Source organism: Cardiocondyla obscurior, linkage group LG10 (genome assembly GCF_019399895.1).
Source record: "Cardiocondyla obscurior isolate alpha-2009 linkage group LG10, Cobs3.1, whole genome shotgun sequence".
NCBI lineage: Eukaryota > Metazoa > Arthropoda > Insecta > Hymenoptera > Formicidae > Cardiocondyla > Cardiocondyla obscurior.
The window spans coordinates 2424888-2450912 of record NC_091873.1 but is presented as its reverse complement, the minus strand read 5'-3'; the positions used below and the strand labels follow the sequence as shown (position 1 = coordinate 2450912).

Here is a 26025-nt window from a genome sequence, read left to right as displayed (position 1 = left end):
GGTTCTTTCGCGCGAACCGACTAGCTGATCGCGCTTTAATAATACAAAATTGTAGACTCATTAACGAACGAGAGACCCTGTTTCTGCCCGTCTTTTATTACTTCTTCCGTGAAGAGAAACATGATGTACACGATACACATGCGAGTGTAATTAATTGCAACAGTTTTTATTGATTTGCTCACATCTGGCGCGGAAATGCCTCGATCAAATATAGTCTGGAGTGTCGCGAGGCGTCGAAGAGCCGCGCGAAGAATGCTAATGAATCGCGCGTATTGATGGGCTCTCTTGAAAATATATATATATATATAAAAGAGTCTCTTTCCAATTAGCACAATCCCATAACGGGGAAACTGGATACCCCCTTATAGATAGGACGGTAAACGATGCTCGTGGAACTGGGTTGGCTCGACGACGTCGCTCATGCGGCCGTCGTCGTCTCTCTAAAGAAGGTCAAAAAATGTCGAGGACAATAAACCTGTCTTGTTTAGCTCTACTCGCGTATCGGGGACAACGACAAAATTCGATGGGATGAAGAGTAACGTGCATACATCGCGGCGGTCGGCTGAAGTCACACACATCCGAGTCGTTCGGACACGTAATTGCACGTGGAATAAAAAAAAAAAAAAAAAAAAAAAAAAGCGGTCGGCAACACGTGGGCACGTTCGTTATCTTATCGCATATCATTCTAGCTCAGTTAAGTCGCCCGGCATCTGTGGCAGATATTATCACACTCTATTTCCGCGAGACAATTCTGAGAAGGAAGTACCAAATTGACGAAACGATCGCGCTTCAGTAACACGTGAAAGACCGTCAAGCCCGAAGAGTAGAAATTAATGCGCGTTCCGAGGAAATTCGCACGATTCCCAATTCACGTGGGAATACGTCGTTCACATCCGGCAGAGTATTACCGACGACACTCGGGTAAAGTATTGAATCTAGATGGATACCTTTGTTATTCGATTATCGCTCTTAATGTTGTAAATGCCCGATTGTATTAGAATCGAGGAGAGGTCAATGACGCGGCGATTATGAATGAGCCTTTACTATCGTCATAGATATCGCATTGCATCAGTGCACCAGCCACGGTGCGCGTTAGAGCACCTAATTACACGTTACATTCGACCCACACGCGCAAGTAGATTACCGAATGGTAATATTCTCCGCCGCTTGCTACCTTGAGGGGCAGGCCGAAGGAAAGTGGGTGAACTCGGCTCGATTTTGCGGCGAGAAACCGAGCACGCTGCTTCGTTCCACCTGCCTCCGTTTTTCCTTTCTCGCTTATGGCTAAATCTCGCATTGAACCCAGATTAACAGATTCATTTTGGAAGCGGGTGACGCCTACGCTAAGCTAAAGTTGTTCAATAATCTCGCGAGCAACAAATTCAATTCTGAGACTTATGCCGGGGAATATCTATCACAAGAAAAACTAAGTTCGCTTATTTTTATCTTTAAATGGCCTCGCCACACATTTTGTGTTTCTTTTTTTTTTCTTTCCCTTTACTTAGCTTATCTTATCTTCATTAAATTCGCTATGTCTATTTCACTCTCATTAGGGTAATTGTCCACTTTAGTGTATCTCATAGAATACTTTTGCATTTGAATAAACCGTAAAATAAATTGACACACATATACAAAAACTAATTTCTATTTTTTTTATTTAACTTTAATAGTTTAATTTAATTTTCAAAAAACTAACATGTGTCAAGCTCCAAATACTTCTTGCCAATATTTCCATTTACGTTGCGCGATCCCGTCAATTAAAGAGATATGCAAGGCTGCGATAATTTACGTATATAACTCTTGTATGTAGGCTTTGTATACAATCTTCACATATATTTCATACGTTTCCATAGAAATGCTTTCTATTCTTTGGCAAGTTTATGCTGTTTCGTTTCCAATGTGAATAAGAAGACATTTTTCTTGATTGACGCACCCTAAACGGATTTTATCGTCGATCATCGGGATAAAAGAATTATCAACCGTGAACCATTCTCTTTTTCTCAGTGCCTCAACGTTTTTGTCATTTTTCTTCATAAAAAAATTGTAATATATATATCAAGAATTCATATCGAGAAGTATTGGTTGATTGACACGACCTAAATGTCTATCGTCGATCACCGGTGACACGGTGTTTAACGCGTAAAGTATAAGAGCAGGCTATTAGGTACGCGCACAGCAAGCAAATAATTATAAATTTATAATTGCCAAAAGATGACTAATAGAAGACAAATAACAATCGCTTCTCTATTACCAATGACTAAACGCGAAGCGTCGCTTTCGTCTCTCCACACAGTTCACATTATCGCAATATTAATATAAGGTAACCTTATCAAGGCGGTCTTAATCATAGCGAATAAATAACTACGCGGACGTGCGAAGATAAAGATTTCCGACGAACTAACTATATGTATATGATAATATTTCAGTAAATATGGGCGATTTTTCGAACTAACGTAAATACATTGTCCTCGATGAAAGCGGCATACCGTTTGCCGTGCCACACGAAGTTATACACGGCATGCGAGGTCGCGGATATAATCTAACCGCGATCGATTTAATGTTCCGGTGGAAAAGAGCATTGTGCTATTTTGCTAGATTAATCGACCGAAATCAAAAGTTCTGCAATATGCCGAGCACGTAATGAGGACATAAGACCGGCATAGCCGTCTTATAATTTAGAAATTTGCATGAAATATTAAGAGAGGCGTAAAAAAAAAATGTTTGGGATTACAAAAACTGGCATTCTCAAGATGCTAGTAAACTTTCATTTATAGCTCAGCCAAGGACATTTATTAAATAATACAGCTGGTTCCAGATAAAGATGATAATGCACCGTACATAAGCCCCAGGTTTAAGAATAGTAACGTACACATAAAAATTTTACTACGAGTGTTATTAAAAAATTAACGCGGCTACAATTTTAATCCTTCTGCCGCTAAACCCAAGAGCCTTCAAAAGCAGCTTCTTTTATCAAATATATTATTCCAGACGTTTAAATTATTATGCTCGCATTATTTATTTCGATATGTAAAACTTTTTTAAAAATAAGTTTATCGAATAAGTATTTGGTTTGGGATATTATCGAAGCTGCGTAACGAAATAAGCGATTAGAAAACGTCATTAACTGATTGCTCGAGAAGACGCGTGTAAAAAGGACACTGTGAGTGTAGATACATTATCTCGATGTTTAACGACGTCGCCTGATAACCGTACTCCTGGACAGCGCGAAACAATCCGGTTCAAGGGCGCAGGTTCTAGGTTACGCAGGCCACGGTCACCGTATAAAACGCACACGCGTGATACGATGCTCCTTGCACAAACTCAAATCGTATCGATTCGATCCATTAGACACCTTTCAGCGAGCCGCGCTGCGTCACGGAAAAATACGTTTGGAATTTTTCGATTTGATTTCACGTGCCGCGTGACATTTTCACGCCGGTCAAGCGGTCCGCGTTCGGGTTATTTTATTTAAATTTAAATTTCTTGACAGTAATACGACTATCCCACGCCGCGCTGTTTTACAAATGTGAGAGCGCGAACTTGTGACTTCGAAATAAATATACTAAATTCGTTTCTTTTTTATTTTTCTTTCTTTTCTTTTCTTTTTTTTTTTTACACGCGAAGTTCTGTAGAAAGAAATCAAGCCCCTTCCCGCACGCACCTGCACTTGGTAGACCTCGCAAATTTTTTTAAATACATCCGGCATACCTTAGCGTTGAAAGCTTCGACGGGAGTTCGTTGTACACCGTTCATCTTGCAGCGGGCTGACCGTTTTAATATTATTTAATACCAATATTAAATCAATTCGCAGTCTTTGTCTCTGTTCGCGCACTCCGTTTGCTGGAGATCGATAGCGACAGAGCACGGCGTCACTTTACACTTCGCGTCCGAGACCTCGCGACGTTACATTTCGATTCTCGTTGTTTCGCGAAACTCGATGGTCCTTTTCGTACACTTCACCCGCAGAAGTTTCGCGGGCTTACGCGGGTACCGCATGCGTTCGCGAAATCCGTAATCGATTGGCTGTGCGGTACGCCGACGTTAGTATTCGGTAACGAGTCACTACCATCACGAACCGGAGATGCCGGGCAGAAGACGTCGGCTCGACATTTGAGCGAGGGACGCGCGTCTCCGTCTGACAGACGCGAGATTTGAAACGCGGCGTCAACGGGGTGGCGCATGCGCGCCGCGGCGACGTTCGCGAGCACGTGTTACCTCGGAGCATGCGTTTGTTTTCGCCGACCCGTAGGAATTAGCGCGGCAGGTGAGTGAAAAAGTGGCGTGGAAAGAACGCACGTATACCGCTAAAATAAATGTCACGAAAATAGTAAGACACGTCTTCCTTCCCGTCTTCCTAAAACCGTTCTTTCAAATAAAAATTTCTATTGCATATATCGCTCTTTTGTTCCTCGTGATTTTTTAAAATATAGAATTTTTTTTTCTCTTTCTTTTCTTTTTTAAATTTTTACGAAGGAAAAGTTTGAAACGAAAGAATGTAAAACTTGATTATTTGAATAACGATCAAACATTCGGATAATAATTCATCATCGCACATACATTAGTACATCGAAGCACTTATAATTTTTTTTAACCGATGTCCCTTTCGTTATCACTGCGAGCGAAAGCATGAGTTATCTATTGTAAATGAAAGTAAACTGCGTGATAGCCAATAAGAGGATTCTGAGAGAGATTTCCGGCACGAAAGACTTTAAGGAAGACACGCTCTGGGATACTTCAACTGCTCGAAAACCCGTCGATGTATCCGATGTCTGAGGGGGAGTACAGAACAGGTTTAAGAGAGCTGCGGCTGACCGAACTTCAAATCCGTTCTTCTACGGGCGAAGTCAGAAACGGCGCCTCGAAATCAATGCCTTCCTTTCGCAGCATCACGTTCGGTAATCGAAACCGTCGTAGTTTCAACGAGTTCAACGGTTATGAGCCGAAATTAACGAAACAAGATGAAACAAAAGGAGAGAGAGAGAGAGAGAGAAAGAGAGATAGAGAGAGAGAAAGAAAACAATAATGGATTTGATTTCAGCGAATCGAAAGCTGTACGACATTAAAAATTCAACGTTACGTAAGATAAGATAAGAAAAAATAATGTGGAGATAAGATACGAAAAAATGTCATACATTCGCGTCAATTTTTGTAGTTAAATATAGAAGTTACTGCATTTCGATACACCGTGGAAACGTGAACTCACCGAAATTGTACCGGTTTCAATTCCCGGTTTCCGACACGCAGGTAACGCGAATACGACTATCATGCGTGACGGCGTTCCGTATGCAGTGCCACGTAACAGCTGGTGCATTGTGAAAATAATCGTACGGGATTATAGAAAGGACAGTCGCGGCACGAAGAAAGTCCTCGCTATGCAAATTACACTCGTCGAGAGACCAGGAATATCTCGCAAAGTGGTAGCTTGCGCTTCCCGCGAGGGCGGCAGCACGAAAAGAAGGAATATTCACGCGGAAGAGACCCGGGTACGAGCGTGAAGGCGCAGCCGAGTCGGAAATTGATCAATGTCAGTCCGTCCTGTCAGAATTTAATTCGCGTGGGTATCGTTTTCAAATTTCACGATCCGCTTGCGCGCGCGGGATTACTTCGAGGATTATTAATCTTCGCGGAGCACCTAGTCGCGTGACAGGACTCACTTTCCCCGTGATACACCGACTACGAAGCACCCTGCTTATCGAGACAAATTTAATTTCCGCCTTGGCCTACGGAGCCCTCGTAGATCGGCCCCGGGGAAAAGTGACGGTCGGGAGGAAAAACGTCGAGGGACGTAGACGTCGCGGATTTTCCCAAGTCAGAGAACCGGAATCGTCACCGAAGTACGACCGTGCGCGTTGAAACGTAGTTCGCGGCGTGTCTTCCGCATTTTGGGACATGCGGAAGGGTGGGAAGGAAATAAACGGGGTAAGCGGAACGATACGAACGCCGGGTTCGAGCAGCCGACTTCACCTCCTGCCGGTGAAAGAGAGACGAAGGGTTAAACTCGCGGGCACGCACGGCGCCGTAGCACGTGGCGCGTCGTCGCGCGCCCTGGCGCGCTCTTTCGCCCGCTCGGCTTTTAACGCGTGCGGCGGCGGCGACGGCGGGAACGCGTGCAGCAGCGGCCGGCGTTCGGGCGCTCCGCGTCGCGACTGCCGGCGCGCAGCGTGGCTAAAAAACTATACGATGACCTCATCTGCACCGACGACGGTGCTCTCCTCCTGCCCGTGCCGCCGCCGTCGCTACTAGCTGTCCTGAAAACGTCGCCGTCCGCTTTCCGCGGACACCGTTTATCTACGGGCGGAGAGAAACGAGAGGGACGCGGTGCCTTCGACATTTTTTTTATTATTTGTGCAAAAGCTAAAATCTTCGTTAAATATGAACCTCGGAAACCCGACCAAATTCGACTTCGTCCGTTTCGCAAGTCATTACTCGGTATTTAGTTAACTTTGCCCATTAAAAAAGCTCCTTTTTCTTTTGCGGAGGGATGTTTTTAATTTGCGCGTCTTCAGGTATCGTTAGAGAAACGGTTTATTAATTAAGTGGTTGTTTACGCGTTTCTTTTGTTCCTAAATTATTAATGTAATTATTTATCGAGAAATTGGAGTTGAACCTGTCTGCAAAGATATTTCGCGTATGTTGTCTGTCGTCACGACGACCGGCTCTGCGTCTACCGTGCCGTCACCTAACGATTTATTTTATTACTCGTTTAATATAATCTAGTAGGTAACGATTACCTCCGGTTACCATGTAGTCAAGGGACGCTGCTTCCTATTATTTTCGCGGTGCTTGGCGAGATGTCGCCACCTCGAAACTTTTTCAAATCGAAGGAAGAAGTAGAGTAACAACTGTCGCTGGTTTAATCTTTCTTTAGCTTTAACTTTAAATCCCTCCTCACGTCTTACTTCCCTCCCCCCGTCTTTTTTAGAACAAGAAAACTATCGCAGTTCGATCAAAGGGCCCGAATCATAATCATCCCGTTAAAGCCGACTCGATTGAGTCTCGTGAAACGCGCGAAACCAGAAAATGGCGACCCTCTCCTTCGCCGACGCTCGGACATTTATATGATTTCCGTGACTGCAAAAAATACTTAATCTAACCTTGCGATGATCGTTGACGTAGATGCCAGACGCGCAGCGAAAGATTTCGGGCGGGGGGGCAGTCCTGAAGTACCGGGATGATGCAGCGAGGATCTCATCCGGCGTTGCTCCGGGCCTCCCGGGGCACAAAGGTTGACGATGAAATTCTTCGCATTAGGCACTTCACACACACTAGCCTAGCACTCGCGTACTTGCCAAGTCGAACGACACCATGATCTTGGTGTTGCGCAATGCGTCCGCGAACACGCTTCGCGTACAAAAGCCCCCCGAAACAATTGCGAGAAATATAAAGCATACCGGCTCACAAAGATCGACTACGAAATTCGCAACCCGGTACTCACGAACTCGCAAAGTCAAACAACAGATCTCGATCATATCTCGACAGTAAGGGAATACTACCGCGGTAAGTCTGTACCCTCCCCTTCCCCACCCCCCTCCAAACAATTGCAAGAGACACGGAGCGATTCGAACGCACGTCCATCACGGCCGGTAGTCGAGTTCAGACTGCCCGAAATTGTAATGGCGTTCGACTTTTGGGCATCAACAACGGCCTGTGATTGGCTTAGCGCTTTCAGCGCTAACTTTAGGGCTAACAATTATTTTCTATCGAAATAAAAAATATGATATATTTCAGGAAATATTTAATTGATAATTATGCAATCCCTAACTCGATTAAAAATGCACGAAAATGCAATTTGCGTAGATACATACAAATTTAATTAGGATTTTTATAGTTTTAACTTAATTAACTTGGCTAAAAGATGAAGCTTGCTTGGACAAAGTTGGGCCTTATATTAAAAATATATTATAATTTTCTTTCTTTTGTTCTAAAACGGAAAGTAAACTTGATGCTTTCCTTATATTTCTAGCTTTTTAGCCCCATAACTTATGTTATTATTTGTAATGTAATTAGTTTGCAGCTTTTGTTATAATATGGATCAGAACAAACAATTGTGTATACATATGTGATTTAAAGTTGTAACATGTTATCCATTGGAAATATACGTGTATCTTTGTAGTTCAATATGTATTTTACACATATAGAGGCGCCAGTGGAGATATTTTATCTGGAGCATGGCTTTTGTGAATCTGTGAACACATTGTATTTCTTCTCTCATCACTGACAAAAAGTTGGACTATACCTGAGTACTCATTTATTTCTGATTTATCTCTTTTGCTAAGTTGATTATTTTTATTCGTTTGCACGAAATTAAAAGAAGACACTATTTTCAAGCTCTTATCTGTGTGCAATAAAGCATTCTCTGGTATGCAGTTACATATCAAGATTTGGCTTGGTTCTTGAAACTTTGCTATAATAAATGCATATTTTATGCACTCAAGGTGGAATGAATGAATAGTTAAACATTAAGAGAAGTTAAAACATATAGAAAGTTTAACTGCAAGGAACAGACTGGCCTCTCACTGGCAATTAAAGACTGAAAACATGAAAGGTAAGCTTTTGTTGCAGAATGGTAAAATAGTAATAATATGAGTGAAAACCATTGTTTCATGCAAAATGCAAATTTTAGGTATTATTCGTACAAATATTTAATTGCCAATTTCCTCCTTTTTTCTTAAATTGCATAACAAATGGACAATTAAGACGTTGGAATAAGCCTTTTTCATATTGAGGTTAATTGCTGATTGATGAGAAAATGCATAATTTGTTGCAGAAACGTTAATCAGTGCCAAAAAAATAAATTAGAAGGACATTCGAATAAAGGAGAATAGAAAGGAAGTGCTGTATTTAAATACTTCTGTGAGAACTGTAAGAATACAAGTATTAGTTTATAGACAAGTAAAGCATTGTTCAACATGGCTTCAAACAATTCTGTTAGTTCAAATGATGCACTTCACACAAACGTTCAAGTGAAGATGGAACCTGGCACATCTCTAACATCGACACCGTCGACGTCGTCGTCGTCGTCGGTACCGGTTTCAGAACGAATAACAAACATTAAAGTAGAGCCAGGCTTACACACGACTACACAGAGACTGACATCATTCCGGCTACCACGAGATCTGACACTGGGTGGAAGCATTAAATCTGATAAGCCAAAGAAGGTTTATACACCAAACTTCAATGTACAAAGGAACAAGAAGAAAGAGTAAGCTATTTAATTTATGATACAGCTACATAGATGAATACTAAAACGTTTGATTTTAGTGTCCCAGCTACTTTGGCTAGACCTGAGCCACCAAAAGTTAAAAGCAGCGATCGGGGAAGAGAACGAGGGAGAGGACGTGGTAGAGGAGACAGGGGAAATATAATAGAAGTAATATTATTTGAAATATTTTTAAAACAATTTATTTTCTATTTCTACTTATAACATTTATAATTTGTGTACTAACTTTGTACGATAAAAACAAAAAAACTATTTTGCTTCTAGTCTGTTGGTATATGGTCAGAAGGAATGTATACAACGCCTACCGTTAAAAAGTCTGATGGTTACAGAGCTTCAAGTAGCACTAATACCACAAAAAATTCGCAAAAATCAAAATTAGATATAACTAAAATTACCGATAAAATAGAGGCAGAGAAAAGATTAAAGACTCTGTTAGGCGAAGATGTTCTCTATGACGATCCAGATGCTAATGAAAAGATGTATCCCCTTACATTGCCACGAGTTAAAAAAGATATATATGATTTGATTGATGAAAAAATTGATAAGAAACCAATCATTTCAGAAAATGGTGAAAGTAAGTGTAAAAAAATAAGTATGTTGGTAATTTTATCGAATTTATTTATAATATATGTAATTTTTCTTTGTAGTCATGAATACAGAAAAGGTAATCAAGAATAACAAAGAAGAACTTACCATTCCTCAAATAATTGAAAATAAAATGAATGCCTACACATTAATACAGGTTGAGTTAAATGTATAAGAATATCATACAATTCATAGTAATTATTTAATTAATATGTTGATAAATCAGTTTCCAGAATCTTTGCCGGGTTTGGAATTTAGTACAGACATAGCAGGATCAAAGTCAAATGATACAACTACTGTTACTGAGAGTGACAGTAAGGCAAAAACAGAACGTTGTACTTTAAATGGTTTAAGAAATGGTCTCTTAGGCAAACTCGAAATATTAAAATCAGGTAGAACGAGATTACGTCTTGGCGAAATGAGTTTTTTCGTCGACATTGGTACACAACAACGTTTCCAACAAGTATAAACTATTTTGATAATTTATAATTAAAAGAAAACAATATAATTATTGTGCAATTCTTTATACAATTAAATAATTTTTATATAATTATTTTTCAGGATCTTTTAGCAGTAAAAATAGATACTGCATCACAAACCGGTTCTCTTATCAATCTCGGTCCAGTACCCAATAAATTAATTTGTTCACCAGACTTCGAATCTATGTTAAAAAATTCGTAAGATTTTATGTAAATTAAATATATTACTTCTAATATATTTATATAAAAGGATAAGTTGTAGGAAATTTGTAATCAATACATAATGCGGATTATAATTCTCAATACTTCTATATTTTTTAATACTATAGCAAATTACGTGAGTCAGTAAATAAATTATATTACGTCTGCAAATTCGGTATGACGATTCTGATGTCTACGAGAAATTAGGAGTCACTGTAAAACAGAAATGATTATATCATTCGGGAACATAGTTTTCACAAATGGGTTTTCAAGTGTTCTTCGACATATACACACAATGCTGTAATAGTTATTCAAGTATACTATTTATTATTTTCTAAACACTGCAATAAAAACTAAGCTTTATACAAATTAATTCAAATAATATGCTGTTTATGAGAGTCCTAATTTCATTCCAATGTACTTAGGAACTAAAGTTTAAGAAAATGTATATTTTTCTTCAATTTTTCAAAACATGTAAAATCTTTCCGTCAGTATACACGAATTTATATCAATATAAATACGTAGACTGTACACTGTTCACTGATATGCGAAAATGAGTCACATTTGAAATCGTAATGAAGGGCAATTTTGAACATGTTTATGTAAAAACTAGTTCACAGTATGAATAATATTTTTAATCTTGTTCCGAAGGGATTGAGTGATAAAAAGTAATAAATCTAATCGTTGATAAGAAACGAAAATTATTTATAATACGATTAAAATGTTATTGTTTTGCAATACAGAGATATACGATTGACACATTTTCAATGATCAAACGTTAGTCTCAATCACTTCGTTCAATGCTATGTCCTTTTTTCATAGACTTTAATGCCTTTTCTCGAAGTTTTTTTTCCAATTCTTCCGTATTACCTTCACTTACATCAGATTCGTCTGAATCCGCGACCTTCTTTTTCTTGTGCTTCCTGTGCTTCTTATGTTTCTTGTGTTTCTTGTGCTTTTTTTCTTTCTTTTTCTTCTTCTCTTCAACTTCACTTTCCTAAAAAAAATAAAAATTTAGTTAATGAATATTTAAAGAAAATTAATTCGCCGTTTACGATAAAGTTTATTACCTCCGATTCACTAGTACTAGTTTTCGCCTTTTTTTTACGTTTCTTCTTTACTTTTTCATCGTCCGAGCTATCATCAACTTTTCTTTTCTTTTTTAAATCTTTATCTCCAAGATCGTCTTCTTCTGAGCTAGAATCGCGTTTAGATTTTTTTGACTTCGCTTTAGATTCATCTTCACTTGTCGAATCTTTTCTGGACTTTCGTGATCTAGATTTTTCATCGTCCGATGAAGTCTCCCTTCTCTTTTTCACTTTTTTTGGTTCCTCGTCAGAACTAGAATCTTTCTTTGATTTCCGAGATCTTGATCGATCATCTTCATTTCTACCTCTTTTAGATTTTTGCTCTTCTTCACCAGAAGATGAGTCCCTTCGTGATCTCTTTGATTTTTTCAATTCTTCTTCTATTTCTTTTCTTGAACGTTTTCGTGAATCGTTTTCAACAACTTCACGTTTTCTACTATCCTTCCTATCTTTATTACGATCATCAATTGAATCTATAATAAAATAAAAATTAAATATAAGCTATACCGCAAACTTTATCAAAATATATTAATTTTTATAATTAAAATATTTACCGGTTCGACTAGTATCTCTAACTTTTTTATTTTTATCTGAATGCTTTCTGTCATCTTCAGAATCTGAACTTGATCCAGCTTTGCTCTTATCAGATTTATCTTCATCGGTAGAAGTTTTTTTAGATTTCTTCGATTTTTCTATTTTTCTTGCTTTTTTCTTACCTATAAAATAAAAAAAAAATTTTTTTTATTTATGCATTATTATTAACTAATTCACTATTATTAACAATTAATAAAATGTTTCTTTTACCTTCACCATCACTATCTTCGCTATCTGTAGAATCATCACGCTTTTCTCTCTTTGTCTTTTTAGTCACTTCTATAGGTTTTTTAGATAGTGGTTCCAACTGTTTTTGAGTAGATTTTTTATCTTCTATTACTAATTTTGTTGATTTCAAAAACTTATCATCCTTTTTTAAAGGAAAAGTATCTCCAGGAATAAAATTGACATCTTCAACTTTCAGTGGTGATTCATCTTTAGTGTCTTCTCTAAAAGTAAAATGTAGTGTTAACGAGAATGCTATTCATCATACAAACGTTTTTTTGGCATGTAAATATCAATACAACATACTTCGTCTGTTTAATTTTGGCGGCTACTGCAACGATGTCCTCGGTCTTCTTAAATGGCGAAGGTGTACGCGACAAACTCTTCGAAAACTTAAAAAAGAAATAGAATTTCTATAATAAAGATTCAATTATAAACAAATGCTACATATAACAAATTTCTTAGTTTTTACTATTACTTTATATAAAATGCAAAATAAATAACTTACTCTATGTCTGGTAACAGGAAGTGAAATAGTTTGAAGTTTCTTAGGAGAAACGCTGGTTTCAGGCTTTTTTGCAATGACGGGTTCTGTCTTCTTAACTTCCTTCTCCGGTCGCTTAAGTTCCTCTTTCGCAATTTTCTCCTTTTCTTTCTTCTTGGCATCATCTGCATGTTCACGTTCCTTTTCTCGTTTTTCCTGCGATGCTTTGCGCTCGACTGATTTTCTGTAGACACAGAGTATAAGCACATTTTTTTTTTAAACATTATTGACCAAATACGTATACACGAACAAATACACGATTGAATATCCATCAATTATCGTTCACCAATCGCAGACTCCATGAAAGTATGTTCAAAGTGAAAATTTTACTTACCTAAGTAACTCATCCTCATTGCTAGAGGAACTACTCTCGCTACTTTCCGAGCTACTCGATTTAGACCGGCCATTTCGCAATTCTTTTCGCGATCCTGTATCAGGTGGTCTTTTAGTTTTCTCATCCACTTTCCTGTCCTTTGCCTTATCCTTGGTACCCTTTGAACGATCGGGAGATCGCTTTCCATCTCTCGAACGATCCACCGATGACCTTTGATCCTTGGATCTCGATCTACGATCTTTAGATCTAGATCTACGATCTTTATCCCGCCGATCTCTGGAGCGATCTCGTCTACTTGATCTGTCGCGTGAGGAAGATCTATCGTACCTGCTCGATCGATCCCGTCCATCTGGTGAACGCCGACTTCCACGTCGATCTGGCGAACGACGCCTATCACGTCTTTCCGACGACCGCCTTCGACGATCCAGCGATCTCCTACGACGTCTATCGTCAGGGCTCGGTGATCTACGACGATATCTCGCCGGACTTCTACGTGGGGGACTAACGGAACAATTTTTTATGCACATAATGCAAACATAAAGTTATTTGGTGTATAAAATAATACCGACCTGCGCCTATTAGGTGGTCTACGCACTGAAGGTGGTCGCATGCTGCGGCTACCGCTGTATCGGTCCAATCTTTCTCTCTCCCTCTCCCTTTCGCGTTCCCGTTCTCTCCTCCTATCGCGATCCCGGTCCAATGATCTTCTACAGAAAAAACAAAACCAAAAAATTGAAAATTTATATAAATCATCCATTTTTTTTTACTACCATTAATTCTAATATTTATTACATTTAATTCATCATAAGATATCTCTTGATAATATTGCACATATCTTTTTTAGAGCTTTTACAACAAAAAATTTAATATATTAATTTATATATTTTACCTTCGGTTTCTATCGCGTGATCTATCACGCGATCTATCTCGTGATCTATCTTGCGATCTGTCTCGTGATCTGTTTCTGTCTCTATCTTTAGATCGACCTCTGTCCTTACGTGGCGAAGGACTTCTTCGTTTAGGAGCTGATTTTCTGTCTCGACTAGAGTCGCTATCACTACCACTATCGTCTTTATTGGTTTTCCTATAAGATCTCTTAGCCTGCACACCATCCTTCTTCTTTCGTATCTCAAAGTCGTTTTTATCTTTCGCATTTTTCTCTTCTTCGGAATCAGAACTACTGCTCGTACTATTATTGCGTTTTCTATTATCTCCATTGTCTTTTTGTTTCTCCGGAGATTTCGAACGCGATTTGGACGATCTCGAATCACTTGAATCAGATCTCGATTTTCTTGACTTACTTCTGTCTTCACTCTTGGATCTAGATTTTTTAGATCGCGATTGTGAGCGTGATCTCGGTGATTTAGATTTGCTCCGCTTGGATTTAGTACGATCCTGAGAGCGCGACTTAGATCTTCTAGATTTAGATCGAGATCTCCTAGATCTCGATTTAGAACGAGATCGTCTCGATTTCGAAGCAGGCGATCGTGATCGACGTGTTTTAGAATCTCGACTTGGTGACTTTGTTCTAGATTTCTTCGAACGAATTGTCGGTGATTTAGATGTAGATCGTGATTTCCTTGTTGATTTCTCCAACGATTCTGGCGAGGGTGTACGATTATTCTTCTTTTTTCCATCAGCAATACTCATCAACTTGGCTTGCAATCTTGATATTGCTACTGCAGCTTCTCTGTACGAAAGTACAAAAGATTTAAAATATAACAAAAAATATATTTATTAAGTGTATCCGCATAGATATCATTTAGTTTACTCACGGTTTGGTTTTAACAGGCATCAAAGGTATAGCATTTTCTGGTTGTGGCGAATCTTCTCGTTCGATCTTAGGTTCAGGCATATCTTTTCCGTTATCCTTCGAATTTTTACTGGGCGATCTTGAAACAGATCTTCTTTTACGACTTGATCGATCACGATCTCTGTGTCGATCACGGGATCGGCTTCTTTTGCTCCTATATAAAATAACGCAAGATTAATATTACATATATAAGTAACAATGGTTTTTAAAAACTATATTTTTTTTAAGAATAATACCTGTCTCTATCACGATCTCTACTTCGATCTCTTCTACGTTCTTTTGATGAGCCTCTATCTTTTTCTTCCTTTTTTATTTTACTGTCAGCGTCATCCTTTTCCTTTTCACGCTCCTTTTCTTTCTCTTTTTCTGCCAGCGATGCTTGAAGTTTTTCTTGTTCTTCCTAATTTGATATATTACATTATATAAATCGATATTGCTCACCAAAATATTGTTTACTTAAAATTAAATATAATTAACTTCGTTTAGGTTATTACTATTAACCTAATTGTTAATAAAATAACTATTAACTTAGTTATAATTAAGATAAAATTGATCGCATCTACTATTTGGTTACGTTCAAATAAACATTTCATTGAATGTCAAAATATAGTAATTCAATTGTTTATCTATTTTTTAAATACTTCAAGCCATACTTATAAAATGATGAGCTTATCTATGTGAAGTTGTATGTACATATATACACTTTACACACATAAAAAGAATATAATTATAAAAAATAGAATTGTTAACTGATAATTACCAAACGTTTTTTAATTTGATCTTTTTTTTGTTGTAAGAATGCTTCGGGAATGCCCGTAACACTTTCTTGAGCAGAGACCAAAAGGTCCCATAATTCACCCATGAAAGAACGGGCATTCCTACCGTTCAGGAAGCCTGTCAGGTTGATCTGCATTTTTCGGGGGTCAGGAAACTGTAAAATATATAACGTGCAAATTTAATTTTCTGTACACGAGTAACGAAAAGCTTTTGTGCAAATAGATTTTAATTACAAAATAAAAGAAATTCGTTAAATTTTGATTAAAATTTTGACAAATACAATCTATGTTCCTATTCTGTTATAAACTGCTTTTCCCCCTCGAAAAAGCAGATATTTATCATTCTATATTTAAGCGTGCCTTACCCACCAATGTCGCCGACCGCACTCTTTTGTACCTGCATTAAATAGTAACATGCTGAGGAGAAAAAAGAATTATGTTAAATGTAAGTAGCAGAAAATAGACCGATACCTCGTCACCCTTCATTGATTTTAATATTTACACCACTAAGGTGCGTGTGCTGAAATAAGAGAGAAGCAATGTATACATTAAATATTTAGCGAAAAATTTTCGCCTGAAAATCGGAGAGATAATGTGGTATAAAAGGATCAACCTTTTCACCAACCTGTGACAGTGGCAAAGACTTTAACCATGTGTAGGGATACCTCCGGACGTTGTTTTTGCCTCAATCATGTCGACGCGTGATCGACAGTACGTCCGGAAGAATATCGAAGTCCTTCGCGAACTGAGTTTTGGTGGTAAGTAAGCGTCAGGATGGCGCTCGACCTCGCATTGGAGTTTGACACTGACGGTTCCAATGAAGAACGATAGCTTGCTGCAGATGAAAGTTCCGAAGATCCCATATTGACACGGATGTCATCTTGGGACGAGATGATCGGAGAAAAGGATGTCATCGCGAAGTTGAAGCTTCATGGATGAATGAAAGCGGTAAAGCTTTCGAAGTCTCACAGGCTCGCGATGACAAACTACCTCGGTTGAGGCAGCCACACGAACAGGAGTGATGCAGCTTCTCACAGGAAACTCGCAGGCATCTGCAGGCTCGTGTGTAGTTCCAGGAAAAGAGACGCGAAAGAGTGGGACGTATCATCTGAGGACGTTGGAGATGTCGCAATGTTGACATCGGCGACGTGCAGTAGCTACAGTGGTGGTGATGGCAGCGGTGGTGGCAGCGACGTAACAGCTGAAGCTGAAGATTTGTCGGTGGTTCTAAGGTGACGTTGAGATACCAACTGCCACAGCTGACATTAGGGCTGACGGCTGATAGAAAGGCGGCCATTCGGATGTAGAGAGGAGCACATCCGAGTGCCATTTGGACAAAAGGGTTGGGCCCCGCCAACGGTCTCTACTTATACTAACGGGGAATTCAAACATATATGATAAAGACTGACTTTGCACAGTTCAATGTGGCAGGATCAGCTACAGATCAGTTTTTTAACCTTTTTTTTTTCTTTTTTTTTGTCGAAAATGGAATGCTTGGAAAGGAATACGTAGGCCGATTAAAAAACGAGGGACGATGAAACTTATAAACTGAACAACGATGAAATTAATGGAAATAAAAAAAAAAAATTTAATAAAAAAAAAAAAAAAACAATGTGGCAAGAACACCAAATAGTAAAAAAAAATATCTGCCTCATTGCTTTGTGTTATCCAAATTCGGCACGTTGTGCAAAGTTTGGATATATGCTTGTAAATATACGAAAACATCGTGCTGAAATAATGCATATTTTATCGATTTCCTATAATGATGAGGGGAAAAAGCCAAGTGACTGTATTACTACTTTTTCGTAAACTGACTACTACATTACTGCTTTTTCAGAAATTGTGGTACTAAAAACTTATTCTTTATAAAACTATTAAACTTTACTTGAATTAAGTGCAACACTCTTACCTTCTCCTCAAGCTGATTATACACAAACTCTACCACCACGTCGTCTTCCATTCCCAAAATCTGTGTGATCTTTGTTGTAATCCATGGCTTAATCACATCAAGTTTTACTTTACTCATATCCACCTATAATAAATGCATCAAAGTCTCAATTCTAATTCAGTGCTATTTAATGCTTGTACCAACAAAACATATGTTGATACAAATCATAAATAATTATCAAATAAAAAAAAGAAACAATTTCTACAAAAATAAAAATTATCAAATACTTTTTGTGTCAATGAATCTCCAAATTTCATTTGCTTTAAAAGCTTCTTCTCTTTGTCGCTGAACCTGGTGTCCTGCGAAGCAGTTGTCCCCTGAAAAAAACAACATAAAAAAGGTAAAATATAAATCCTTAATATAGACTAAAAACTATAATAATAATTTAAAAAAAATTATTTATTTTACACCAAATAAGATGTTAAATTCTTTTCATCAAAAGTAAAGAAAATAATCACGATATAATTTATGAAACGTTTTCTTAATTCTCAAATCAGAAAAATATTACTGCAAAATATTTTTTTTAAGTTAAAAAAAAAATTACATCTTGATTTATCTGATCTGATTTTTAGAGTGTATACTATGAACTGCAAATCGTTCTCGATTATTAAAGCAAAACACAAAGTACTCCGCACTTTTGTCAAAAGAAAGGTTTAAAACTATATCAAAGAAAAACGCGCCAGTGACGCGAGGCTTTCTTACTGTGTACATCATCTTGGCAACGTGCAGGAGTCCGAAGCTCGATGAAATAAGGTACACTGAATCGATGAGGCGCCAGTGGACAGCTGATATTCTGCGACGATAAATAAACGGATTAAATAATATCCGGGATCGTGATTGTTGACGAGATAACACTCGGCTGCGAGCTATACGATTTCTACGTAAATAATTACCTCACTAGAAATCATATACGGACGAAGACTCGACTCGATATACTAATGGCGGCCGTGTCGTTGGATCGTACAAGAAGAGCGGCGCGCGCATAAACACAGTAGGGTAGAAATAGACTGTCTTAGTTCCACCGAAGTCCTCTACGAACCTTCACCAGCAATATTACTCAACGGTAACCACTGTTTTACCATATTTATTATCATCGGGTAATGTGCAACTCGGGCTTTCCGCTATCGATCAAAGATGTCGTTAACGGTGAGAAAAAATGGCATTTTGACTCCCGTTACTTTCTTACTTATTCTAAATTCTTCTTTACACGCATTTTTAAAGACTCGGCGCCGCGAAACTCCGGATATTGACGGATTTGTCATCTCGTTTACTTTAAATTTCTGCATCACTTATATAGGCGTGATTAAGTTACCGTTTTTGTTTAATTGTGAGAATTAAATATTATTTGTTATATATAAATATTAATTCTTTTTTTTTATTTATCTGCATCGCGAAAAAGCAGCAATGAATTCGATTCAATATAATATGGCTTTTTAAAATAAAGCTAGTACGATAGAATAGGATAGGATAGTATACAATTCAAAGATATAACACAGAATCAAATACTTTGTAATTCTTTATTTTACCATTATCACAGCTAAAAAAAACAGATCATTGTTGTAAATTGAACATATTTAAAAAAAAGAAAAAAAAGAAATACATAGAGAGACGGGATTGATATTTTTAGTGTATTTAAAGTTATATAAAATAACAAGTAATTTTATTTTAGCTAAACGAAATGGATTCTTGCAGTTATGTTACAGTTTTTGACGTTCTTATAATGTAGTAGCAAACCGCGCGATATTTAGTTAGTGTGAAAATTGTAGAGCATTCATCGTTACGTTTACGTAGATCAATATTACTCGAGTGCTCAAATATACTTAGATTTAATACAAAAATCATTGGTATGTAATATCATAACATGAAATAAGCTATTCGCTATGGTTAATATCTTTAGAAATCTGAATACACTTCCATCAATTGAGGAACGTAGTGCATCATTCTTCATTTCGTCTCACTTCTCAAGTCCAATTTGTAATTTATGTCACCCATTCATAACTACTAAAACCTATACAACTTTGCTTACGGTATTCCTCGCACTGCTTTACAACCTAATTCAAAACAAGTGAATTCAGAACTTTATCTTATAATTATTAATTTATAATAATCTTACACGTTTATATACTTACGTTGCAAAGTTTCCGTTTCTTCATTTCCACACTATTTACCAAATGAGTACACTTTAAGTTTATCAGCTGATTGCGATGGATTATTAAGCGACATCGCAAAGTAATCACTGGAAGAACACAAAGCCATTTTGGTGCACATCTCTTCAATGTCCATGTGAGCTTTCAACATATTTATTATACTAGGCCCGTAAATGCCCACCATCTTGTTGCACTGTACAGATTTAAACTTTCATTTAGAATTATTCGTTTTTAAAATTTATTTTTAAAAATCATGAAATAAAAAATATTACCTCATCTTGTTTATCTGTTGGTAAATATTTGCAGACTTTCTGAATGGCTTCTTCAATATCAGCATCAACTCTTGAATCGCCTAATATTTTATCAATATGCGATATAATTGATCGACACAAGGCACATTCAGATATAGAGTCTGTAAACAAAAATAATTTACATAAATTCTACGTAATATTAGCAAGAACTATAATGCATAATTATTTCTATTTTTATTCTTATATTCTATACCTTGAACCTGTACCACGCTCACTTTGCAAAGACCTAGCACAGTACAGGCCTCTTTAGGTGTAACATCTTGCGACAGGATACTTATCAGATTGTCAGCATACTGATCCACAAAATTATTACATTCCGTTGAAACTGTTTTTGGTAAATGGTTGCATACACCATGTACTGCTTTTTCAATCTTATCTCGTGTCTTTTTATTACCAATCACTTTATCGACATATTGCATTGCAAACTCGCAAATTATACACACACTATCGTCTAAAATATCTGTAGGTTGAAATATATGTAATGGATATTCAGGTATCTCATTGGTTACTGAAATGTTTAGAAAAGAGTTAGTTTTTTTTTTAAATTTAAATATTTTTAAAGCCGTCAAGAAATAACTCACATATCTCTTTATTCTTATCAGCAATATCAATACGTTTTGGACCAGTATCTTTGCTAGGATCACACAAATGAAGTGAACCACATACTTCCTGAGGAGTCACGTCTGTAAGTAACTTCTCTACAAGTTCTTTACTGTACGATCTCACAAAATCTGTACATTGATCGACCAAACTATGTGGTAAGTGATTGCATAGTCTATCCAATTCTGCTTCAATATTAGCCTGTAATAAATTTTATAACATATACATAACAGTAATACATATTATAACAGTACAATAAACAATAAATTAATACCTCAGTTTTGTTGTCTCGAATGACACTATAAATTTGCGTTACTGCAAGTAAACAGAATGGACAACTCGGTTTACTCAATTCCCGCGAAATAGTAAATTGCTTAGGAATTTTTTCCCACAATTTTAATAATTCTTCTGATGGACAGATACGTAACATAGGACAAACCTGAAATTACGCAATAAATTATAAGTTATTAAATATGCTTTCTATGCTTGAATACAACAATACGCATTACCTGTGATGGGTCTATTTCCTGAACAAGTATAGCCACAACTGCATCTCCATAAGTATTTATAAATTCTTGACATTGGCCTTTAACTGAAGAAGGTATCTTCGTGCATACTTTTTCAAGAAATTCTTTTATTTTCTCCTTAAATATTAATATATTTATTAGCTAAAAAAAGTTTTACATATAAATTTACGCACACACAAAATTATATTACCTCTGTTACAGGATTCGTCATGGCGTCTTGAATATAATGCAATAAATATTCGCACAATGCACATGTTTTCGTTCCATTAACACTTTCGCTTTGCAGCATAGGGAAAGGCATTAATCTTTCAATCGGCAATTGCATTTTTTCAGCGTTTAACTTTGAATTTTCTTTGCCAATAGTAACTTCGTCTTTTTCAGGTTGTTCCTGTCTCATTATACTCATTCCTATTTTTGCTACTTCCACTGGCACAACAGGCCATATTGGTGTCTATTTTAATATAAAATAAAAGTAATTAAATTTTTTAATTTGTATTACATTATCACTTATAAAATACAATCATCTATCTTACTTGCAAATTTTTGTCAGGGGCAGGACAAATTCCAGAAATTTGACACACAATATTGCTGTCTAAGCCTTTCGTAAGGTATTCATAAATTTGCGGGTAATACTCACTAACTATGGCTTTACACTAGAAAATTTATTTCTATTAGTATTTAATATTTAAAATAATACGTGGTCATTTATTTACAATACCAACCTCGTCGGCGAAAGATTTAGTTTGTTTACAAAGACCAAAAAGAACTTCTTTAAATTCAAGTTCTGTCGTGTTTGCAACTAGAAGATCTTTCAAATGACTTACAAGTTGCTCACACAATTTACATGGGAGATCGTCTCCAACTTCTACCATTCCAACACTTGACAGAGGTATTATCTCCACTTGTGGGACCTATTATCAATAACGATAAATATTAATAAACATATTATAGTCGCATTAGTATTATGCTATTACTAACATACTTACTGAATCTGTAGCATCTTCATGTTTATGGTATTTATTACTGCATTGTCCAGATAAATGACATATATTATTGGCATTAAAATTATTTTGCAGATGATCATAAATGGTAGTAAAGTGCGATATAATAATAGCCGAGCAGGAATCCGAGAAAGAACTAAGTTCACCGCAAATATGTAAAAATTGTAGAAGCATGGTATTTTGTGGTGTTTGATGCAATTTATTTTCCATATATTTTGCTATCGTGTAACATTTCGTACATTCGTCAGGCTCAAGTTCGTCATTCTTTAATAAAACTGTTGTTGCTTCATCCTTCTAAAAATATAACAAATTCTTTGTCAACAATTTTTTATGCAAGTACACAAATAAAATTCTAAAATATTTATAAATTTTATTATATATTTTAATAATTCAATCAATTAAAAAAATATTTGAAGACGAAAAGCACAACAGAAATGACGATTAAGTTGCTATAGCAGCAAAAATTTTGCAATGTGTAGATTAAGCAGTTTTTTAATCTTATCCTACCTAACCAAAACTGCAATGAAATCAGTGTCAAAGGTCTTGATTTTTACACTAGTAATGAAATAATAAAACAGAAACTCACCTTCTTTGAAGCTGAATACTCGGCGAGCAGTTTATCAATATGGGCATTATTACAGAGTCCTGCAACAGAGCAGACGACTGACGGATTCATTTGAGATGCCAATGTTTCTACAAGTTCAGGGATAAACTCGTCCACAATTTTACTGCATTCATCGACGATCGGTTTAACATGAATTAGTTTGCAACTTCCTTCAAAGACATCTTTCAGATCTTGTTGAGTCTGATTACTCTCCAATTGATCCCGTGCTTGTTGCACCATATCCTTACAAATTCCACATACACTGTCATTGTCTTCTGGAACTTCTGCACGCTCCCAATATTGATGAATACAGTGTTTCACAGCATTACACCCCTTGGCCACTCTATTATCAACATAAATATAATAAATAATATAACATCAACATATTGTTATTATACTATGTTATAAATGCAACCACTGAAACCTACTTTAAGTTCTCACACCAGTAACTTGGACCCCATGTACATTCATCACTCCCCAGAAGACCATCTTTTGGTTCAGCAGTTATAACCAGTCCGGCTGCAGCAACTAAAAATAATAAAATTATGTAAAATTTATCTCTTTATAAGCTGAAAATTATTACAAGTATAACATCAAATGCTTAATTAATTTTATAACATTCTCAACTGTTTATAATAATAAATAATTCTTAATCAAAGAAAAAAAAGAATTATAATGCATTTGATTCTGATAAAGTAATTTAACAAAATAAAATTGTAAAACAATGACATCTTGCACAATAACAAAATTACTCATTGGGTATTCTGAGATAAGCATTATCTTTATTATTATGGACAATCATAGTCACAATTGTAATGTAATATTTCAGTGACCAAGCAAGCATTTTATCTATATTAACTAATTATAAACTTAAATCAACTGAGTCATCCTTATTCATCCTAGCAACTAGAGTTCCTTTACTATGACTAATAATGAAACGTGATTATCCCGCAATGCCAGAGGAACGAAGAGTGGGACGGGGAACGATAACAAAAGAACGGAAGAAAAATCAGCGGGGGAGAGAACCGTCGCGAGAGATCTCGAGAAATTTCTACGAAGGACAAGAAAGAAAAACCGAGACAACTGAAATGCAAAGCAACGGCATGCTAAATATCGCTCGTAAAAAACATAAAGGTCATCCATAGATAAAGATAAAGTCAGAATGTTTATGACATCGCGGCACAAATATAGATTACGTGTACATATGCGTTCGCTGCCAAACAAAAAAAAAAGGAAGCATTCTAGCAGGAAGTGCGCATTACAGCGGCTTTGTCACGAAAAGGAAATCAGAGTGAGAGCGGGACGCGATCGGTTTCCGTTGAGGAATTCAGGGCGAAGTAGATAAACGTGGAAAAGTCAGAAAGATGTCGAACTCACCAGCCAGAGTCGCGCAGAGCGCGATCAGGATCGACTTCATGCTTCCTTGTCTTCGCCCGTCCAAAAGGCGACTCCTTGCGATACGTCTTGTGCGCAGTTGGGTTATCGCGTGGCTGTACGCGTGACCATCAAGCGACGTGAATCACACGGAATAAGCGTCGAGAGTTCGATCGACACGACTGACACCGACCGCTGGACGGTGAATCTCTGCAATTTCAGGGACCACACTCAACCACACTGACACACTCCACTACGGAACTCAGTTCGTTACTGCGGCAGTAGTCGGTAACGCTCGCCTCTTCGTGATATTCGACGCCTTGCACATATACACGTAAGCCCGTCTGCTGATTCAACTGACTGTGAGCCAATTGCGACCGACCAATCATATGTGCTTCTCCATGTATGAGACTGCAACAGAGGCCTAGCTAGCTGCCTTTGTTCAATTTCACGAGCGGCTTCTGAAAAAGGTTAAACACGAACAGCTAGTTTTTGACTAGATACGTCCGCGAGGTTTTATATAGCTCGCTGAAAAATGCTGACGTTATTATGGCTATTTGAGAACGGAAATGCATGATTTAATTTTTATAATTTTTGCAGGGACTACGAGGGACAACCTCGCGGGACAAGGTAAAATCCGAGCGTGAATATATTTTGAATAAAAATGCCGATTTGTTGACCTCGTCATCTTTCAAATCGGATGCTCGCCTGACGTCCAGCAATTTCATTTCTTGCATAACGTATAAAAGATCATGCAACGTTCTGCGTAGAAGAATTTCTATCGTTGTTGTTACAAATAAAGCCATATATATGAATACGAAGAACTGCGCAATCGAGAACGAACGGTATGGTATTTACGTGCGAAAGTCGAGCGGAATTTTATTACGGTCAATGACGAAACCGATGGTGAAACGGCAGTAGGGCCTTTTACTCATTACCATCGTTCTATAAGAACCAGAAATTGATATTAATTAGTAGAGTGGCAAAAGTGCCAGTCCTTTCAGTCGGTATATGATAATTGATGATAATGTACCTGAAAGTTTCTGCAAGGAAATCTACTGCAAAGGCGATTATTTTTGCTGAAAGTTGTATAATAGCAATGTAGCATATTTGCGATTTCGTATTTTACTTGTGTAAAAATTATTTAGGGACGCTGTCCGAATCACACGCGATTTGGAAGTTCGGCAGGTTTTTATGATGTAGCGATCACATCCGCGAATGAATCCCGGTTCGATTCCGGGTGGAAATATGTTTATCTTTTTTTTTAATCTGATCGTTAGAAAGTTACAAAGACCTTTGTCTTCAAAGAACACCGCGCGAATGTTTTTACAAGACGCAGCAAAAATATTTCTGTCGAACGCAGACGTCTTTTAAACGTTGCATTGGCGATAATCTTTATGCATGACTTGATATCAAAACACTGCCCGGAACACGAATCTTATCTCAACGCAGAGATTACATGCTTAATCGATTCATTTAAAACGGACGTAGTCTGTCAATCGTGATTCGAGCAAGCTTTTGTCGGCTGCGTCACGAAAATAGAAATATAAAAATATATCGCACACACTTAACGAAGTTATATTAAGAGTTAGATTATATATTTGTCTAATATACGTTGATCTTATCGCCAATTATTGATTAAAATATAATACTT

General features: G+C 37.1%; 4 protein-coding genes across 13 annotated transcripts in view; 1 reads left to right on the top strand and 3 right to left on the bottom strand.

Annotated features, from left to right (window-relative positions):
- Lmpt (four and a half LIM domains protein limpet) overlaps positions 1-6015 on the bottom strand; it is a 92109-nt gene extending 86094 nt beyond the window's left edge. The window contains exons 1-2 of one of the 3 annotated variants that reach the window (XM_070662564.1): positions 4558-6015; positions 3709-4304 (exon numbers count right to left, since the gene is read on the bottom strand). In XM_070662564.1, the coding sequence (XP_070518665.1) occupies positions 3709-3753 (45 nt within the window). In that variant the 5' untranslated portion in view covers positions 3754-4304; positions 4558-6015. Of the gene's footprint in view, positions 1-3708 lie in introns of all 3 variants that reach the window. The other 2 variants (XM_070662563.1, XM_070662565.1) reach the window with 2 other exon arrangements.
- Positions 6016-8092: 2077 nt separating this feature from the next.
- On the top strand, positions 8093-10587 carry Rpiiic53 (RNA polymerase III subunit C53). Of its 4 annotated transcripts, none has more exons than XM_070662580.1 (8): positions 8093-8240; positions 8436-8545; positions 8768-9202; positions 9262-9370; positions 9485-9794; positions 9868-9962; positions 10032-10268; positions 10367-10587. In XM_070662580.1, the coding sequence occupies exons 3-8, from the start codon at positions 8910-8912 to the stop codon at positions 10484-10486; spliced, it is 1164 nt and encodes a 387-aa protein (XP_070518681.1). In that variant the 5' UTR covers positions 8093-8240; positions 8436-8545; positions 8768-8909; the 3' UTR covers positions 10487-10587. The 4 variants fall into 4 exon arrangements, with proteins under 4 accessions (XP_070518681.1, XP_070518680.1, XP_070518679.1 ...); XM_070662579.1 differs by having other exon boundaries at positions 8329-8545; XM_070662578.1 differs by having other exon boundaries at positions 8093-8359.
- Positions 10575-18822, bottom strand: Srrm1 (Serine-arginine repetitive matrix 1). 5 transcript variants are annotated; one of them, XM_070662573.1, is made up of 17 exons: positions 18701-18822; positions 18510-18600; positions 18035-18124; positions 17769-17891; positions 15844-16014; positions 15320-15483; positions 15046-15237; positions 14160-14960; positions 13840-13977; positions 13271-13771; positions 12901-13120; positions 12699-12784; positions 12378-12616; positions 12128-12289; positions 11556-12046; positions 11356-11482; positions 10575-10698 (listed from the first exon to the last, which is right to left on the bottom strand). In XM_070662573.1, the coding sequence occupies exons 2-17, from the start codon at positions 18519-18521 to the stop codon at positions 10679-10681; spliced, it is 3537 nt and encodes a 1178-aa protein (XP_070518674.1). In that variant the 5' UTR covers positions 18522-18600; positions 18701-18822; the 3' UTR covers positions 10575-10678. The 5 variants fall into 5 exon arrangements, with proteins under 5 accessions (XP_070518674.1, XP_070518675.1, XP_070518673.1 ...); XM_070662574.1 differs by having other exon boundaries at positions 11366-11482; XM_070662572.1 differs by having other exon boundaries at positions 10575-11482.
- Positions 18823-19310: 488 nt separating this feature from the next.
- On the bottom strand, positions 19311-24661 carry Sap-r (prosaposin). Its single transcript, XM_070662577.1, has 14 exons — positions 24375-24661; positions 23426-23525; positions 22980-23340; positions 22379-22687; positions 22115-22303; positions 21926-22045; positions 21583-21843; positions 21375-21509; positions 21140-21304; positions 20847-21066; positions 20459-20773; positions 20227-20366; positions 19937-20147; positions 19311-19858 (listed from the first exon to the last, which is right to left on the bottom strand). Exons 1-13 carry the CDS (start codon positions 24412-24414, stop codon positions 19968-19970), a joined length of 2535 nt encoding a protein of 844 aa, XP_070518678.1. The 5' UTR covers positions 24415-24661; the 3' UTR covers positions 19311-19858; positions 19937-19967.
- Positions 24662-26025: the final 1364 nt, after the last annotated feature.

Coding starts and splice junctions, on each gene's coding strand:
- Rpiiic53 (XM_070662580.1), top strand. CDS start 8,910: ATGGCTTCAAACAATTCTGTTAGTTCAAATGATGCACTTCACACAAAC. Junction 9,963..10,031: donor ATGCCTACACATTAATACAG/GTTGAGTTAAAT, acceptor TTGATAAATCAG/TTTCCAGAATCTTTGCCGGG. Junction 10,269..10,366: donor CACAACAACGTTTCCAACAA/GTATAAACTATT, acceptor ATTATTTTTCAG/GATCTTTTAGCAGTAAAAAT.
- Srrm1 (XM_070662572.1), bottom strand. Junction 15,238..15,319: donor AGAGATCGTGATAGAGACAG/GTATTATTCTTA, acceptor TATTTTATATAG/GAGCAAAAGAAGCCGATCCC. Junction 13,772..13,839: donor AGACCACCTAATAGGCGCAG/GTCGGTATTATT, acceptor TTGTTCCGTTAG/TCCCCCACGTAGAAGTCCGG.
- Sap-r (XM_070662577.1), bottom strand. CDS start 24,414: ATGAAGTCGATCCTGATCGCGCTCTGCGCGACTCTGGCTG. Junction 23,526..24,374: donor GCTCTGCGCGACTCTGGCTG/GTGAGTTCGACA, acceptor TATTATTTTTAG/TTGCTGCAGCCGGACTGGTT. Junction 21,510..21,582: donor TGACGAATCCTGTAACAGAG/GTAATATAATTT, acceptor TTAATATTTAAG/GAGAAAATAAAAGAATTTCT.